Source organism: Denticeps clupeoides, chromosome 4 (assembly GCF_900700375.1).
Source record: "Denticeps clupeoides chromosome 4, fDenClu1.1, whole genome shotgun sequence".
In the NCBI taxonomy this organism is placed as follows: domain Eukaryota; kingdom Metazoa; phylum Chordata; class Actinopteri; order Clupeiformes; family Denticipitidae; genus Denticeps; species Denticeps clupeoides.
Genome location: NC_041710.1, coordinates 26,099,624 through 26,111,790, shown reverse-complemented (window position 1 = coordinate 26,111,790; position 12,167 = coordinate 26,099,624). Strand labels below are relative to the sequence as shown.

Below are 12,167 nucleotides of genomic sequence, written 5' to 3'. Positions count from 1 at the left end.
TTTTTATGAACTTTATTACCACTGGTAGAAGAACAGTCGACAGGAGTGCAAGCAAAGAAATCTAAAGCAGAGCCATGCAAAAAAAAAAAAAAAAAAAAAGCATAGTCTCCAATTTGACTATACAATTGACAAGTTAAATGTCTCTTACTCCACAATTCATTTTAAGTAGAAGGACATACAGTTCATATAAGTGGCTAGTATAGTTAAAGCGTCAATTATAAATTAATGGTAGTGCCCAGGGTTGGTTATAGAACCAAAACAATGGTGTAGCTTTTCCTTTTATATTTGACCTAGCAGAGAGAAGTTGATATTTTAACCCACTTATGCAGGTTAGACATGTCCCATAAAAATCTGCTATGAGGCATGTCACAGTTTTTAAATTCTGATTAAAATCACAAACCCTACAATGGTTGAGTGGACACAAAGAAAGCGGTCACACATGCTATTTAAATGAGGAAAACATGGAGAAGGTGTTGCAGTAAAAAAAATCTAACAAGGAAATAAAAAATAAAAAAAAAACTCATACAAAATATACAAAATTTAAAATCATAACTTACATGCATGTCTACAAAAACATCAGTTGCAAAAATACACAGCTTTTAGGTCAGGACATAACACATCCCTTAGTATTTGTTGAAGTTTAGTGGTTTTTGCAGATAAGGCACTGAGAAGCACCTTGTGTCCAGGCTGATCAAGCCTGTGTTCCTCCTCTCTGTGTGGAGCAAATGTAATCAGAATCCAGAGTCACTTTACATTAACACATTATTAGGAATTATGTTCAGTATTTTACAGACATTGCACCCCTATTAATTAATATTAAAAAATGAGTGATAAATGGAGTTCTAACTATTCAAATAGTTATCAAACCACATCTATACTGATTCATGAGAGGTGTCAAGTAACCATTATGGTTACAGGGGACGTGATCAAAAATCTTTAAGAAGAAGAGAGTTGGTGTACAACTCACCATTGGTCTCATTTCACTACCTTCTCCTCGTGTGCCCTTCTCCATCTCTTTACGACTGTTCTCCACAAATTCCTATGTGAAGGAGTAAAGACAAGTAAAGTGAATGATATTAAGTGATATTTTAGTTTCTGAAAGTCTTGAATGGCAGGATTCATACTTCATTCCATTTTCCTTACCAAGAGAGACTTGTCCATGTAGTATTCGCTACCACGACTCCCATCATTGTATTTGGTGTCAATCGCAAAGCAGAGGAAGAGCACATCCACGACGCTCTCAAATACCGACAGGAAGCAGTGAGCAACCAGGAAGGCAAACAGGCAGACGATGATTAAAGGCACCACCCACACGGTGTACTCCCGCTGGTAGTTCAGCAAAAGGACTCCTGCAAAGGCCGTGCATGACACAACGAGGACCTAAAACCAAGGACCCACAATCGTCAAGTTAAACTCTGGGAGTTTGCCAGAAGTGCACACACAGTAGCACCCATAGTTTGGGTAATTATAATAGCGATATTACTAAATTAGTGGTTTCATTCCACAAAAACTGTTTTGAAATATTTTCTTAATGTAGCATGGTGCGTTGTTCAGCAATATATTTAATCATAATCAAATTGTACTTGTTAAACATTATATATCGCAAACAAAATCAGGCTTTGAAATAAAGTGTAACAGGCCAAAATGACTCTTTATGAAATGTTGTTATCCCTGGACGTATGTCTGGCTGGCTGTGTTTTGTGTCACCCTCTCTCCTTTAGGTTTACATTGTGGGAGGAGTTTAATCCTACCAGCTCCACAGACCATCTGACAATTAGTCGCAGGTCCCAATGGTCTGCAAGGCCCTCACTCCTCTGGAGAGTTTCAGGGTCCACAGAGATGTCTGCAAGGTGCTCCATTGGGGACCTCCTTTGTATGGGTTGTTTTGTGTGATAGACCCATTTTGCTAGCGTCTGCAGTTATGGGCTCTCTTGTTGAGTCATCCCCTCTGGATCACCTCATCTTTTAGGCTATTCTGACGTTAGCTGTGCTGAACAGTTTTATTTTTATTGTACATATTAGTCTCGCTGTAAATAAAAGCACTGTCTGTATGTTTTGTTTGGTTGTATGCATGTGTGTAACAGCGCTGCTTCCTCCTCTCCACACCCTTGTTGCGTTTCATAGGGTAATTTCACACCTAAGTACATTTGCTTTGGTCTGAATCAGTCTGAGATTTTTAAACCTAATATCATTTTCCTCTCTGTTCGGTTTCCTTTCACATAGTGAAAATATATAAAATAATCAAGCGAACCAAAATGATTCACTTCAAATCCTGCAAGAATTTCTAATTAATTATTTACCCACAATTCACTGTTCTCAAATCACGTGATAATGTTTGGTCCTGCTTTGGTTCGGTACACAGACCACACCAGAGTTTGCGATTTGATTGGAATCCAGAGCACTTCTTTTTGTGGGTCTCGGTTTGGTTGTTTTGATGCGGACCTGAGTCTGGTTATAGTGTTCAAACTGGAGGAAAGTTGAATTTGATTCAAGTGCACTAAAGCCTGTAGGTGTGAAAGCACCCTTAAACCCTACACTAAGGAATGTGACCAGCCAACTGCTCATCCTAACGTACCTTGCCGAGAAACAAAATGAAATCCCCCACAGTGTTAATAGCAGCGACACGGAGGGCATTCTCCACTAAGATGATGAAGGCGTCTCGTGCCGATGTGCAGAAGTTGGTGCTGTTGATAGCTGTGGCTGTGTAAGCATTCTAGGAAAGATTTTACTCAATCAGTTGTACGTCCATGATGTACAAGCATTTCAATTCATTGAAGAAACCATATTAAAATGCATTACCTGATTTAAATAACTCAGACATTTCTCCAGACACCACAGGCAGCACACACATGCTTTTATCATACAGCGAGCACACGCGTTTTCCTGTGGATTACAGTTCAAAGAAACATTTAAAATTCAGAATTTAAAAAAATCCCAGACTCAAAGCCAACAGGAGTGAATGGATCATTTACAGTCAAGTCACCAATGGACGTACCTTTCCTTTGAGTTGGTTATGGATGTAGGTGAGGATGAGGCGAGGTATCTTCACTAAGGTGATGATGAAAGCACCCTTGGCCACTGTGCCCACATGGTACCGCATCAAGCGGAGGATGGATGACACAATGGGTGTTAAAGGGAGTTTTGACTTATCCCTACAGACACAAATTAACAGACAATTATCCGCAATGGTAATAGATTTTTTACATCCTTACACGGGCAGAAATTACAGGAGGTACAGGTTATTAATCATGATTACCACCGAGATTAAGACTATTTTTAATCTTTAGGATATGACTGTCAGAAATAATTTCTGTATACCTGGTGAAATAGTAGGTGACTACAGCTCCAGCCACTGTCATCTGCTGGCAGGCCAGAAGAAACTCACTGACCCAGATCAGTCCAACGGCATGATACCACACCATGTACTGAAGAGGTCCATCCATCTGATACTCCACTAGACCCTCCTGATTCTTGACTGGTTTCCCTGTTGAAGAAAAATCTATTTAAAAAATGAAAAGAATTGCACTGGAAAATAGCTTGCCGCTTTATAAATAGTATTGTTTAATTACTCCAGATAACATGTGAATCACCTGCTGTTCCCAAGAAGAGCAGCACAGAGAGCCAGCAGATCCAGAAAAACATAAGGGACAAAAATGTCCAGAAAGGCTGCAGGACCAGCAATGGAATGTGAATAAACACTTTCCCTGCTTCATGGAATAGAGCGATAGTGAGAGCCACTCGCTTCCTCATGAAGAACATCAGCAGTAGCAGTACCACCTGAAAAAAAAAAACATTAACCCACCGTGTTCCAATTAGTCTTCAGGACAATTACAATAATTATTAATTCAGTAGTGCAACTTGTGTTGTTGCGTCTAAGGCTGATAAGACAATTGTTTGTATGGCTGTATGCTGTACTGAGAAGCCATTACCGTGAAAACTGTAGCTACAATAGCGTAAATGAGGAGAGCTGTGGCATTTTCTCTGGCCAGATTCTGTTCAATCCCGGGCTGACTGGACTCTGCAGTCTTTTGATGGTCTACGTACACCCACCACAGGACACCAGTGGCAACTGAATAACATCAAGAACCAAGTAAGAAACATCCATTTCATGGCGAAACAAACTCTCAGCGTACGGGGAAAATTGTTCACAATGTTTACATATGCTAATGCAACATGCATAGATGATGAATGCAGAGCACATTTAAATAATAATAATAATAAGTAATTGGTGTATACCCAGAGAGCCGATAGCCACAACAGCACCAAGAATCCAGACTAGTATGGTAGAGATATATCTGATCACCACCATCAGGATCATGGAGAGAACTGCAGAAAGAAACAGCCATGATGAATCAGAACAAGCATTTCATGATCAAGTCTTAGATCATAAGACTTCTACGGCAGTGTCACTGCTGAGCTCCTAATGGTCCCACACGCACATGAAAATGATTGTCATTGTGATACACAACACAACAAAATGTGTCCTTTGCTCTTAACAATCCCCCTTGGTGAACAGTGGGCAGCCATGACAGGCGCCCGAGGAGAAGTGTGCTTTTGTTCAGTGGCACCTTGGCGGATCGGGATTTGAACCCCCAATCTTCTAATTACAGGCCCGCTTCCTTACCCGCTAGGTCACCCCTGCCCTACATAACATCAAGTAATGGATCATACAGTGATCAATGGTTAATTTTCAAAAGGGCATCTGTGAGACAGCTACTCCTGAAAGACTAGAAACTGAGATCAGTACAGGCAGAAAAAGCCATACCTAGTGACATCACACACAGTCCAATAATGACCCCCTTTGAGGCCATGACTCCAGCAGCAACCGTGTGTAAAACACTGCTGTCCGTGAAGAAGTTGACTGCTGCCTCTGCAAATTTGGCATAGCAGGAGATGTTCACAGGCATGCAGCGGTGGAACACTGGCAGAGATTTACTGTAAAGAGATCATGCAAAGATCAATTAAACACCTAATGATCCTATACCACATGTAGCAAAAAGAAATTAGCACATAAATAGAGCCCTACATTTTTCAATTAATTTAAAATTAAATTCAAATCAAACCTTGCAGGAACAGGAAGCTTGGGACATTTTGTTGTACTTTCTCGACTGCTGGTATATTGTGAAGGATTAAGGTCATAGGTGCAAAGAAGAGAATCTGGGAAGGGGGGTTTTTTTAAAAAAAAAAAAAAAAAAAAAAAAAAAACTTTAGATCAGTCAACACAGAATATGAATTGACAGCATGACTGGCTGCAATGTGTGCTTGATATATACATTTTTTTTCCCTCAGCACTCACGTTCATAATATTAAACAGTCATTTCTGTATTATTAATGTACATACACTAATTCTAAATATAATCCCTGTACATTATATATATTTAAAAATGCTTAATTATGACATTGTCCGATTAGGATATTTTTAGCAAAGTATTTTACTTAACTATTTGTAATTGCAAAGTTTCTGATGTCATAGTAAGTTTGAAGCGTTGTCTGGGGACAACTGGAGACACAGAGGGCCAATGACTTGATTCTCCTCTGAGTAAGATCAATGTTGCAAGGATCCAGGAAGAAAACATATCTGAAGAGGGTACAACAAAGAAGCGATAAAAGTGCAAGATAATGATTGTGCGAACATACTACAACATTATGTGTAGCCAGCAGTGACTTTGCCCCAGCACAATAATCCAAATAATTAACGATCATCACCAACATACAGTGCTGTGCAAAAAGGACATCCAACCTTCACAAGACCAAATCAAAACATGGGGCCTGGTTTATGCAGAACCAATGTCTTCCAATTGCAGACATTTACAGCATTTAGCAGACGCTCTAATCCAGAGTGACTTACATAAGTGCTTTGTATATCCAATTATCCATCATTAAAATCCCTCGTTTGGTTCACTAGGACCAACTACTGGTGTCTTTATTCCTATCAGTACCACACTTTGGACAAACAATCTTTTAGAACGGATTAACTGGTGACAAAGAAGCTAGTGAGAAGATATAATTTATGCATGACCCTCCAGCCAAAGGGTGATTCATGATGTTATTTTGCTGGAGGCTGAAGGAACGGGAGCTTTCAAAGACCAAGTGCAAGGGCTCAATTCAGCCTACAGATCAGTAGACAATGTAGACATGTGCACTTTTGTCACACTCACCTTTTGCCTGTGTGGTTCTGACCACTCAGTTCAATCCCAGGAATTTTCTCATTCGTCTGCCCACACGTGTTTCCATAACTGTCGTACCCTGACAAGAGTCTAAAGGCTGCCCCAGTAGCGACTGAAAAGCCAGCAATCAAGAGCTGAAAAACAGAAAACAATGAAAAAGTCAGCATAGATTTTTACCTTATTTTATGTTAATAAATATTTTAACACTCACCATTCCAATGCAAAAGAGAGTGAACAGGATGAGCCATGGGATGTCTGTACAACTTCTATTTTCCAAAGGCTTCCAGTCGCGCTTTGTCTGTGAAGGTGAACGCAAGTTTAGCGGTCTAAATTACCTACTTATTCTACTTTGTAAATTATTACAGCATGGCAGGTAGAATAAATAAATCAAAATCGCAATGCAGGGGTATTGTAATACACGCCCTAATGGTATCTATGGGAGTGGGGGGGGTTTGGACGAACGGACACATGGTGGTGGGTGTAATAGGGGGACAACGTCCTGGGGGTATGGGGGTCGACACGGTGGCGGGAGTAATGCGGGGGGGGGGTACACTAACTAAAGCGACTTCAAGTCGCTATAACACAACTACAATGCAATTCAATGGGACAACTGCACGTAAAATATAAATTACGTAATACACGTAAAATATAAATAGTAGTGTGTATTTAATGGCATCTACCACATATAAAACAAAGTATAAATATCGCGTTAAATTTAAATGTCAGAAGAGGTAATAGTTTCCTTTGAAACGGTTTAAAAATGTACACAACAAAAAAAAATCCAAATCGTCGTTTGGTCGAAAACATGCAATAATCACCCAGTCACCCGCGTGATTTTAAAGCTTCTTCCACTTAACGCATTCATAAATTCACACCCGCCTCTCTGGGAAATAGCTCGATTCTCACCAAAAAGAGGAATTCTGGAACAATTAATTGAATTCTTACCTGTGTGCTGCCGGCGCACCCCATTGCAGGGCGGTCTAAAGCTGCGCGAACCGCGGCGTCGGGAGCAGCTGCCTACTTCCGCACTCCGAGGACTTGTTCAACTTTCTGGAATCATACAAACGGTCGAGCAAAGGGGAAAAGGGGAGAGAAATCTGTCACTAGGTTCTTAAAACGAGACTTGCTAACCTGCTGGGACCTGCTGCGCTAAGCACTTGCAAAGACTTTACTCAACATTTCTGTAAACGGGTTAAAAAAGAAGTCGCACTTTTTTCTTCTTATAAACAATGCACGACTATTACCTACATTACGGTAATACTTGAAAAGAGGATTCCTGATCAAAAATAAAACAAAAACCATACAACGCACATCGTTATTCAAAATACCGAGTCTGACTAAACGCATGTGTTAAAGTCTTTTATTATAGTCAAAGAAAATATGTGATCTGAAAGCAACGCTTCCAACTAGAAATAGTTCGTGGGGCGCTTATCTACGTGTCTCCGTGGTATCTGATGAGCTGAGGAGCGGCCGCTGTGTGGTGCACATGGATTATGTGAGGTCATTTAAATTAGTAAAACTTGACCCGTGGAGTGTTAACACTTTACTTTTCTAACCCTTTAATGTGTGATTATGATTTAAGGTGGCTCGAAAATAAAAACATAACAAAAGTCTCGCGACTGTTTTACTTTACTTTACTTTACTTTACTTTATTTGGCAGACGCTTTTATCCAAAGCGACTTACAATGGGAAGACACCAGCAATTCTCGTTCGATTTCTGTTTTGATGGTTTATATATACTTGTATTATTATAATTGCAATATTGTAATCAAATCAGTGCCTAACAGCCTACCGCACTAACCATTTAGACGACAATAATAAAATAATCACAATAAAAAGAAGTGAAATACTCATCACGTCTACTATTCGTACTTCTTGTACATGTAGATGATTATCGTCTCATATCCGTGTTGTAGATTAATAATTTTATCAAACACTCAAAAGTAATCATTCTAATCACCGACTGGACTTGACTGAACAATTATTTGAAGTTTTGTCATTTTCAATAGACATTATGCAAAAATCAGCTGCCCTCGCCGCGCACCATAGCCTTTGAAATATCGCGAGAATATGCGCTACGTGAGAGTACTGAGCGGATATCCGGCCTCTTTTCGGTGGCGGACTTCAGCTGCCACGGTCCCCCAAAATGAAGGTAGGCCCGACGCATCTGTACAAAATGTCTGGTTTGTTCAACTTTCCGCCCGTAATACACGGACCGGCCGCGTTCTGCCTCTTCTGATGTTTGGCTCTCCGGTGTTCGAGGCTCGTCGGTCCTGCTGAGACGCAGGATGAATGTAGATTGTGTTGTTCCCACCGGAGAGGCACGGTTACAAACATGTCTGCCGCCCGAAGCGAAATGTGCCGCTCTGCTCGTCGAATGGTCACCTCGGTGGAGGCGCTTTGTAGGCGTTTTATTTCGTTAATTCGTTCGCATGTTGTATTACCTCAACAGACTATTGAGGTTTTATGCTTGATATAGCCAACGTAGTTACAACTTCTATGCTTCTTCACCGCCGACGCTGATGAGCTTTTAACTGCGGAGGTAAACTCCTCGAGGCTTTAATGGAACTTTAATGTGAAATTTTGTGGACAGTTCGTCTGTCGTATCTCCATGTTATGAGGGCAAGTTAAGAAATTAAGGTGATCCTAGAGGTTAATGAAGCTGCCCCGTAATCAGAAGGTTTCCGGTTCGAATCCCGATCCGCCGAGGTGCCACTGAGCAAAGCACCGTCCCCACACATTGTTCCCCCAAAGCTATCATGGCTGCCCACTGCTCACTAAGGGTGATGGTTAAAAGCAGAGGACACGTTTTGTTGTGTTGCGGTGTTTCACAATGACAATCGCTTCACTTTCAATGCATCCCTCAATGCATTTCCCTCTTCTCCGCCAGCTGAACATCTCCTTTCCTGCCACTGGCTGTCAGAAGCTCATCGAAGTGGACGATGAGCGCAAACTGCGCATCTTCTACGAGAAGCGCATGGCCACTGAGGTGGCAGCTGACTCGCTGGGTGACGAGTGGAAGGTGAGAAATGCTGTGGCCGTGTTTACTGCTTCTATGTGAATTCTGGATTAATTTGCATTATGGTTGATTTGTCTGAACTTCATTCTTTTGTCTCCTTTCTTTGCTTCCTCAGGGCTACATGGTGCGCATCAGTGGCGGTAACGACAAGCAGGGCTTCCCCATGAAGCAGGGGGTTTTGACCCATGGGCGTGTTCGTCTGCTGCTCAGCAAGGGCCACTCTTGTTATAGACCCCGCCGTACTGGTGAGCGCAAACGCAAGTCTGTCCGTGGCTGCATTGTTGACGCCAACCTCAGCGTCCTCAATCTGGTCATCGTCAGGAAAGGTAAGATTTACGCGTTTTAATCTCCTTTGTATTTATGATATCTGATTATGCCAGCGCCTTTCATGGCTGCCCACTGCTCACCAAGGGTGATTGGTTAAAAGCAGAGGGCACGTTTTGTGTTTGCATTGTGTTTCACAATGACAGCACTTCACTTTTCAGATGCTGATGTTATAATATAGGGATTAAATGCTGAGACCCACAGTTATTTTTTGGTTTGGTTATCCGTGACACTCCATGTTCATAGTGTTAAAAGATCACAATTCGATTTATTTCAGCTTACCAACCTATACACAATTTGTGAAGGTATATGCTTGAACTTTAAACCTACCAGAATTAATACTTTAGGGCCTTTTATTGTTGAAGTTCGTAGAAATTGGTTTAATACAAGCACCCCCGTAGACCCTTTCAGGCTGGTCTGTAGCCTCTAAGGGGGGACAGTAGGGTGCCATAGAAGCTGAGGAGCTGTGAACCGGATAACAATCTGCGCACATTTTATGGCTGGTTGTACTGTAATGCTCCCTCAAGCCATTTTCATACTGGTTACAATACATTACTCCAAATAGGACTCTTAGCTTGAAAATGTGTGATCTTTTGTGTGCCAGGTGAGAAGGACATCCCTGGGCTGACCGACAGCACCGTGCCCCGTCGTTTGGGTCCCAAGAGAGCAAGCAATATCCGCAAGCTCTTTAACCTTTCCAAGGAGGATGATGTTAGGCAGTATGTGGTCAGAAGGCCCTTGACTAAAGAGGGTACGTCTCAGTCTCTATTGTGTCTGGGCTTTTCTGAATCCTATATGAGCCTGCAAAAAACAGGGTGGTGAAAAATGATAAAGGCTGGTTCCAGAGATTCTTTTTATCGAAATTATATAATTGGCCAGGTAATAGTTGTTTTTTTTTTTTTTTTTTTTTTTCTTCTTCCGTGCTCACTGTATTTTTCCTGGACATCTAACCTGGCACCTCCGTAGACCCTTTTTAGCTGGTTTGTAGCTTTAAAGGGGGGACAATGGTGCCATAGTAACTGTGGAGTGGCTATCCGGATACAACCTGACCCTAAACCGTGGCTGGTTGAAACTGCAAGGCTTTCCCATTCATAATAGACTTGTTTTTGTGGTCCATTTTAGTGTTTTTGTCCTGACTTGTAGTTTCTTTGGTTCCAGGTAAGAAGCCCACAACAAAAGCCCCCAAGATCCAGCGCCTTGTCACCCCTCGTGTGCTGCAGCACAAACGCCGTCGCATTGCCCTTAAGAGGCAGCGTACCCAGAAGAATAAGGAGGAGGCCGCAGAGTACGCCAAGCTTCTGGCCAAGAGGATGAAGGTGTGTTTGCATGTACTGCCTTTGTTCAGGAATGCATCCTGGTAATTAGTTAAAATGCAGAGTCAAGTCCAGGTTAATATTTGGATGTAGTTTCAGCTAGCACATAGATGCTGTGTTATTGATTTTTGTATTCTTCATTCCTCCCTCCTTCCCCTCAAATCTGTCTGCAGGAGGCCAAGGAGAAGCGTCAGGAACAGATTGCTAAGAGACGCCGCCTCTCTTCCCTGCGTGCATCTACATCCAAATCAGAGTCCAGCCAAAAGTGAAGCATGTATATCTGAAAGAAATAAAGCAGTTTTGCTCAAGCCTGTTTTTCTCTCACTTATGTTTAATTGGTATGCACATAATGAGCTTACTTTAGGTGTTTTGTCTATTTTAAAGTTGCTTTACATATTTCATCTGTAACTTTAGATTATACAGGGTTGACACAGATCCTCAAGTCTGAAATTGGATTTTCCTAAATTTAAGGCCTTAAATATCACTAAAAATGATTAGTAATCAGAGTTCTCTGTATGATGCGCACTTATGGGTTTAATAAACACAGCGCACAAATGGAAATGACAGGATCTCTGGCTTGACAACGTGGTCCTGCTCCTATATATAATTTATTTTGGATGTTATATATATATGTCAAACTATATATTCAGTAGTCAAAATAGTTAAAAATATTCAAACCATTGTTATCAGTATCAATTATTATTTTCAGATATCTGGAACTCTAAAAAGTTCTAACGTTTAATAGCTAGAATGGATATATATATTGCAGGTATTATTTTAATTCTTCCTAGTCAAAATGAACATTTCTGATATCTGCAATTTCTCTTTGACACCCACTGGATTGTTCTTATTAGGAGAAATGATGTCACGTTTCCCATTCATGGTTATTTGGTGGTCTTTCAGATGTCCAGAATAAGTGTTCTACATATATGCAGCAACATTCTTACTAGGAGAAAAGCACATGTGATATATGTGCAATCCAGTTCTTACGGTTTACCATATTAATTAGGGATCTTCAAATAAAACAACATTTCCGATATCCATAATTCTATTCTGAATATCCACAATATACAAATATAATATACATTGTGAATATTAAAATTACCATTAATAATATCCAATATTTCTAAGTTTGTTGCAGTGATTGGAAAAAAGTTTTGCATGTTGTTAGTTTTTAAATGAAAACTTAATTTGATTAAATCTCAGCCACTGTTGTCAGGTGATGCAAAGATGGATGCTGATGAGTTGAAATGGACCCTAGTCTCTGGTGATTTATGTTTTAAATCCTCTCATTTCCCTCTTGGTCTAGCACTTCTAGCGTGCAAAGAAAGCCGGGCTTTTAAT

At 40.8% G+C, this 12,167-nt stretch overlaps 2 protein-coding genes across 3 annotated transcripts; one reads left to right on the top strand and one right to left on the bottom strand.

The window, feature by feature from the left end:
- Nucleotides 1-133: 133 nt before the first annotated feature.
- slc44a1a (solute carrier family 44 member 1a) lies at nucleotides 134-7,390 on the bottom strand. Of its 2 annotated transcripts, XM_028977075.1 has the most exons (17): nucleotides 7,299-7,389; nucleotides 7,113-7,217; nucleotides 6,379-6,465; nucleotides 6,159-6,301; nucleotides 5,442-5,578; nucleotides 5,064-5,157; nucleotides 4,766-4,935; nucleotides 4,237-4,326; nucleotides 3,930-4,069; nucleotides 3,591-3,777; nucleotides 3,319-3,484; nucleotides 2,996-3,152; nucleotides 2,800-2,883; nucleotides 2,576-2,713; nucleotides 1,144-1,380; nucleotides 968-1,039; nucleotides 134-712 (listed from the first exon to the last, which is right to left on the bottom strand). In XM_028977075.1, exons 2-17 carry the CDS (start codon nucleotides 7,134-7,136, stop codon nucleotides 692-694), a joined length of 1,947 nt encoding a protein of 648 aa, XP_028832908.1. In that variant the 5' UTR covers nucleotides 7,137-7,217; nucleotides 7,299-7,389; the 3' UTR covers nucleotides 134-691. The 2 variants fall into 2 exon arrangements, with proteins under 2 accessions (XP_028832908.1, XP_028832907.1); XM_028977074.1 differs by having other exon boundaries at nucleotides 7,113-7,390.
- Nucleotides 7,391-8,267: 877 nt separating this feature from the next.
- Nucleotides 8,268-11,131, top strand: rps6 (ribosomal protein S6). The gene is made up of 6 exons (XM_028977076.1): nucleotides 8,268-8,319; nucleotides 9,058-9,189; nucleotides 9,302-9,512; nucleotides 10,115-10,261; nucleotides 10,669-10,826; nucleotides 10,997-11,131. The coding sequence occupies exons 1-6, from the start codon at nucleotides 8,314-8,316 to the stop codon at nucleotides 11,090-11,092; spliced, it is 750 nt and encodes a 249-aa protein (XP_028832909.1). The 5' UTR covers nucleotides 8,268-8,313; the 3' UTR covers nucleotides 11,093-11,131.
- The last annotated feature ends 1,036 nt before the right edge of the window (nucleotides 11,132-12,167 follow it).

Bases quoted from the DNA above. Each gene is read 5' to 3' on its own strand.
- slc44a1a (XM_028977074.1), bottom strand. From the start codon at position 7,136: ATGGGGTGCGCCGGCAGCACACAG. The intron at 5,579-6,158 runs GTGAGTGTGACA...TACCCTCTTCAG, and splicing joins CAGAACCACACAGGCAAAAG to ATATGTTTTCTTCCTGGATC. The intron at 2,884-2,995 runs GTACGTCCATTG...TGTAATCCACAG, and splicing joins ATAACCAACTCAAAGGAAAG to GAAAACGCGTGTGCTCGCTG.
- rps6 (XM_028977076.1), top strand. The intron at 10,262-10,668 runs GTACGTCTCAGT...CTTTGGTTCCAG, and splicing joins AAGGCCCTTGACTAAAGAGG to GTAAGAAGCCCACAACAAAA. The intron at 10,827-10,996 runs GTGTGTTTGCAT...ATCTGTCTGCAG, and splicing joins TTCTGGCCAAGAGGATGAAG to GAGGCCAAGGAGAAGCGTCA.